Source organism: Anneissia japonica, unplaced genomic scaffold (assembly GCF_011630105.1).
Source record: "Anneissia japonica isolate Jap-2015-1 unplaced genomic scaffold, ASM1163010v1 scaffold287893_len360957_cov134, whole genome shotgun sequence".
Taxonomy (NCBI): Eukaryota; Metazoa; Echinodermata; class Crinoidea; order Comatulida; family Comatulidae; genus Anneissia; species Anneissia japonica.
Genome location: NW_022717951.1, coordinates 147,196 through 153,575, shown reverse-complemented (window position 1 = coordinate 153,575; position 6,380 = coordinate 147,196). Strand labels below are relative to the sequence as shown.

Genomic DNA, 6,380 nt, shown 5'->3' with positions numbered 1-6,380 from the left:
TCGAGCGTTGCGGTGTATGGGTGTAATGTACACGATTTTAATTCTTTTAAATATTTGAATAAGATGCTCTACTTGGCCTCTTTTTGGCTACGACAGTTTAATAATTTGTCATTATCAATACTAATTATCATTAATGAAATAATATTTAGTCAGAGGGCTTATTTATTGGTAAGAATATGTATACTAAGCCTGAAGGTGGCGCTTTCCTACGTCAGCCATCTTGGATGGTACACATACACAACTCTGCATTGCTCCGCCATTTTGTCAGCACTCTAGTTGTTTAATAGCTCTATGCAGAAAACAAAAGTACAGTATCTTGTGGAGAACAGATAAACAGACAAACCGACCGTGCGCGGTGGAGTAATAAAACACATACAAGCGTTAGTTGGCGTCCTACACTAGCTGCGTATGGGCGTATGGATTTTTTAAGCTCTCAATGAGCGTTGTTGGCTCTCTTGTTCTATTTATACTCTTTGCTTACACGCACAAGAAAACTTCGAAATTTGTATAATAAACGGGTGTTTGTGGAAGCCTCTAGGTAGGGTTCCAGTCCCAGGGTATCTCCAAAATAACTTGTACCAAAGAATTTAAATAGCAGAAGAATGAGCTGTTCCGCGTATTTGCATTAAAATTGATGGAACATCCGCCCTCCCGCGATCCAGCCCCGCTGGATAAAAAATGTAAAAAAAAAATCTAAAAAAAAATTAACTTGCCTCTACAAATAACGTTATTTTGATTGCTAATCTAATATTGTGGTCTAAGAGCACAAGTTTGTCCATATTAAATTATCTCACAGTGAACCCTACCAGGGACTTTCTGTTCAGAAACTCGGGTCGAGGCTATAGTCGGCCAATTGGTTCGGACCCCTGTCGGATATGTCGGGCCCATTTTCGGCAAATTTCTGGAGCGGAGTCTGAAAGGGGGGAATGGATGTAGACAAGTTCCCGGAAAAAATGCCACTGAAAAAAAGGCTCGATAAAAATGGCCTAGAAAAATATGACCCTGGTAAAAATGGCCCCAAATGACAGGCATGTTAAAATGGCCCTCAATGATCAAATTTAGTAATAAAACTGATTTTGTTTTTAATTTTCGAACTATTTAATTCAGCAAAATAGTAAAAATTTGAATTAATAAATTAGCATAAATCGATGTTTGATAGTCCATGTGTTTTTAGAATGATTAAATTTTTATATCTTGTTTTTTGGAAATAATAATTTATTTTCGGGAATATGTACAGGGCACTTTCATTGTTTATGAAAGTGTGTGAAATTATAAACTAAATATATATAGTACCTTATTGACTGTTATTTGTTTAATTTCTTTAAGTGAAATTATACATCATTAAAAAACATAACTGTTGAACGTAACCATCTTAATCTAAATTCATTTATGTTATAATACAGTAAATTAAAATATAAAACTTTAAGATCTAGTAGGTAACATTAATTTAGTAAAAAATAAGATGATGCCACAGTCAATGAGTTTAAAAAAGGTTTTAGCAGTAATGTTTATAAACACACAGGCGCGAATCCAGACCTTCGGCCAGTTCGCACAGGCGAAGTTTAAGGTGAGAAATAAAAATAAAATGTTTTTTCCAACAATCATACTTACTTTCCTTGACACATTATTCTGAACATTATAATTAGGAAATTATTTAAATTCACACTAGCCTGTATCTTTCAATTTTACAGTGATTGTACTCTAGACCCTACCAGAGGGGTATATTCTCATCCATGACATTATGGTCTTCCATTTCTATAGCACATGATACAGTGCATGACAAACGTTACGTACCACTACTAATTCAGAAAAAGCTCAGTCGTGCATGTGTCTGTGTTGGCAATGACACTGTGTTTTTAGCATTGTTTTAAAGTAAACCTATCAGACATTCACATGAACAACAAAAAAGAAAAAATGAAAATATATTTGGCTTGACTTTTTTTTTTTTTTTTTTAAGAAACAGTGGTGTATCCTGGACTTGAAATGAGAGTCCGCACCAAATTCACTATTTTATACCTCTGGATGCCCAGAAATGGAACTTAAATTACCTTTTCATTCTTTTTATTTTTGACGAATTAAGTAAAAAAAAAAAAGACTGAATTAATTATAATAGGTACCCTAAAATGGCACTTAAGTACCTACAATTCTAAAAATACCATATCCACTGAGCCCCACCATGGTGAGGCTTAGGTGAGAAAAGTTTGAAAATGTTCGACTTGTATAGATGTCCAAAATAGCACTTGAATAGTACAAAATCTACGATATCTACCTGAGCCCCACCATGGTTTTGGGGCGCGGATGTCTAAATTTTAAGAAATTGAGAGTTTATGTGCCCGAAAACGGCACTTGGATACTTAACCGTGGTTGAGGCTGAGGTAAAAAAACTGTAAGAATTTGAGACTTTTAGATGCCGGAAATGGCACTTCAATACATAAAAACTACGAAAATTATTATACCCGCGCGTGCGCCCCATTATGAATGAGGCTGAGGTGAGATATATTAAGAATTGGGGTCTTTTAGATGCGGGAAAATTGCACTTTAATACATAAAAACTAGGGAAATTACTATATCCACGTGACCCATCATGGTTGAAAATTGGGAGCTTTTAGATGTTTTCCCATACACATAAGGCAGACATTACAGAGGGTGCTATTCTAGGTGAGTTAGGTCAAAGACCCTATTTGATATACATGAATATGCATGCAGACATTCCCTCACTAAACTTCGTACCGTCAAATTTCTTGGTACAGTAGGGAGCATCTCCACTATGATCTTATATTTGTAATATGTTGGTCATAGTTCATATTCCAGGCGTCTCTGAGTAACCTTTTATAACAAATATCAAGTCCTCTCTTTCTCTCTCTTCACCCCCCTTTCTCTCAAGAATGTGTTCATTTATCATTTTATAAGCGTTAGAGGACACCCCGCCCCATGCAGTGGCGGATTCAAGGGGAACCCAGATGGGAAATATTTCAAAATTAAGATGGAGAAAATCCTGAGAGTGTCATTTCAGGCCATCTAGAGGCGATGTAATCTATTTTTTCTCAACCATGATAGGGCTGAGTTGTCTATCTGTAATGTAATAACCAATTATTCTTAAGTCCTGTACAGACTGACATAAGCGAACAATATCCAATAAAACAATACAATTGTTATCGCAATTACTGTTGTCATCATCATTGTTTATTCTATTTTTTTTATGTAGATACCCAGGTGATGAGCCAGAATGTACCCCAAAGGAAACAGAGGGCTGCGCATCAGATGTGCTCAGTAATGATTTTTTTAAATGTTGTTTGTATAGAAGTTAAGTTTTTATTTTAACTGGCATATAAACGGGAAGTTTTTTTTATATTATTATTTATAGGATATCGCTAGGCATAGCTTTATTGTTTAGTTTACACGAACAATATTTAAATATTCTGCAGTGGACGATTCAAAGAGGGCCCAGCCATAATCATAAACATCTGTGAGAGTCCATCCTGTGCCCTCTCTACTTCGAATTGCTGAATCTGCAAATGTTTTGTGCCCTATATGTTTTAATTGCCTGTAAAAATGTTTTTGTATGAAAATATAAATTGCATTATTTCTCTGTTTCAGACAAACTGAAAAGCGGAGTTCTAGAAGAATGCGACTGTCCAGTTCCGTGTGCGTACACGTCGTTCTCAACGTCCGTCACGTATGCTGACATTCCTAACCTATCTGTTGAGAATGAATTGTACTCTTTTTATGAAACTTCTTCACCATACTTCTCGTAAGGGCTTTACATAAATTTTTACCTTAAACATCGACAAAGATTGCCCTAACCTTGAAGACGATTATTATTTCACTAAGGGAAATTCTGCTCGCAATCACATGATCACTATATTAAAGATGTACGTACTAAGTGTAAAAAAAAAAATAATAATTATATTATTATTATCATTGTCATTATTACGCAAAGACTGCATTGTAGGGCAAATCCATTCTCCGTACGCGCGGTTGATGATGCGACGCTGTCTGTAGTTAAAAGAGATTGGCGGATTCACGCACCTCGCGTCGTCATGTTGCGTTGCGGAAACCGGTTGGCGCAGTCTGTGCCGGTTTATTGATAGGAAGGAATATTAGTTTTTGAGAAGACAAAGTAAGTTTGCTGTTTTATTTATTAACAGGAAGAATTATATCTTGCTGGATGTATATTATGAAGAGTTGAACTTGCAAGTCTTCAAACAAACTCCAGCAATGACGTTCTCAGCTCTTCTTAGTAAGTAAATCGTCCTTAAATTGAGTACGTTTCATTTCACTACCTGCCAATGGGGGCTTCTAAATCACTGCGTGATGTCTCGTCACTGTTTACAAAATTGGCTCAGCCTTTTACAATGTGTGCATGCGTAATTTGTACAAAACGATATTTTGATTCATTTAAGACGTGAAACTCATTCGCGTGTAGGCCTAAATAAAAAGGATATCATTTTCTGCATCTTTATGGATTTGGAAATGTTTATTTTCATCGCACATTTAACATTGAATGTTAAATCATTTGTTTATCTATAGTTGCATGCATTATCTCTCATGATTAATTTTTATATGCAAATTGTATATCGATTGAAATCCTAACGTATTTTGAAAAACTCACCCTCTTCATTATCACTATTATTATTATTATTATTATTATTATTATTAATTTTATTATTATTATTATTATTATTGTTATTATTATTATTATTATTGTTATTATTATTATTATTATTATTATTATTATTATTATTATTATTATCATTATTACAGTATTATTTTTACAGTATTATAGTATATAATTATCATCATTATTAGGTATATTATAGACCTAAGTTAGTTGAAAAGTATATTTCACGCTATAACTATTTCCTTAGGTGACATTGGAGGTCAATTGGGTTTGTTTATTGGCGGAAGTGTTATCACTATCTTTGAAGTTGTTCAGTACTTTTCAATGAAGGGTCATTCTGTTTGCTGTAACACAAGCAGGTCTACTAAAAGTAAATCGCATCCAAATAGTTCCGGTGTATCTGGTCCAGTATCGGTCGACAACAAGGGTACTGTCGGTGACCATGTCACATTGGAAATGATCTGACGATAGCGAATACGAATACATGTCGACTTCTCCGACAACCACCGCAAAGACATTTAGCTAATAAACCTTTCTGCATATCAGTCTGATATAACAAATGACCAATCAGAACAAGGCCAGAATTAACATTTTGTTCAGCAACGTTCATGGGCGGGTTTTGCAAAGGGAAGGCTGGAATATTTTATTTCAATTAACAGATTGTCATATTGTTGTGTTACATGTAGTTAATGATGATTTATTAAGAATACGGGACAACTCAATTGCGTTTCCTGTAAACTTAATGATGATGTATTACCTTTATATATTACTGAAGTACGTGTTTCTTCAAACCAAAATTTATTCGTTGCATAGTTACAACATCTTGCTAAAAAAATTATATATCACTATTATATTATATATCACTGATGATACAAACATACCAAAACTAATCGTAATAATAATCTATACCAAATATACTATTATAGTGTAACATCCGTATTCTTAAAACAAACTTTAGTCGAACTTCGAACTAGAACTTCATTTAGTGCTAGTTTCAACTTCAAATTCAATTTGTATTCACAAATAACGTAGTCGAAGATTTAACTACGACTAAATCAAGTCCTAGTTTTAGCCAAGACTATCAAACTAACAAATAAAAAGGGCTAAATTTAATAGAAGACGAAATTTTAGAGATCCGGTAACGCGGATGAATATGAATATTATGCTGCCGTCTGTGGTCGGTTCAAAAACGCAATTCCTCATAATTCATAATAGACCATCATTCACTTAATTAATTTTCTATAATATTAGTTGTTAACATATTACGATAGAGAATTTGAATAGTCACTGAAAATTTGCTTTCTTTGGAGAACTATTATAGTTGAGCCCGTATTTAGTTTAATTTTGATGCCAAAATTGGCGTTCCATATAATATCGCCTAAGGTCAAGTGGCGCAGTGCAAAGTCAAGTGGCGCAGTGCAAAATTCAAGTAGCAGCCATAGAGCTATTAAACAACTAGAGTGCTGACAAGATGGCGCAGCAATGCAGAGTTATGTATGTGTACCATCCAAGATGGCCGTCGTAGTAAAGCGCCACCTTCAGGCTTAGTATACATATTATTACATATTAATAAGCCCTCTGACTGACTATTATTTCATTAATGATAATGAGTAATAGTAATAACAAATTGTTAAACTATTGTAGCCAAAACGAGGCCAAGTGAAGCATCTTATTCAAAAATAAATTACCAAGGAATAAAAATTAAAATCGTATACATTACACCCAAACACCGCAACGCTCGAGTTTCAAACATACAGGA

At 34.4% G+C, this 6,380-nt stretch overlaps 1 protein-coding gene across 1 annotated transcript in view; it reads left to right on the top strand.

Moving 5' to 3' along the window:
- Positions 1–5,942, top strand: part of LOC117110396 (acid-sensing ion channel 3-like) — a 7,367-nt gene extending 1,425 nt beyond the window's left edge. Inside the window, exons 2-5 of the mRNA XM_033253093.1 lie at positions 3,206–3,270; positions 3,598–3,751; positions 4,149–4,240; positions 4,869–5,942. Of these exons, the coding sequence (XP_033108984.1) occupies positions 3,206–3,270; positions 3,598–3,751; positions 4,149–4,240; positions 4,869–5,086 (529 nt within the window). The 3' untranslated portion in view covers positions 5,087–5,942. The remainder of the gene's footprint in view (positions 1–3,205; positions 3,271–3,597; positions 3,752–4,148; positions 4,241–4,868) is intronic.
- The last annotated feature ends 438 nt before the right edge of the window (positions 5,943–6,380 follow it).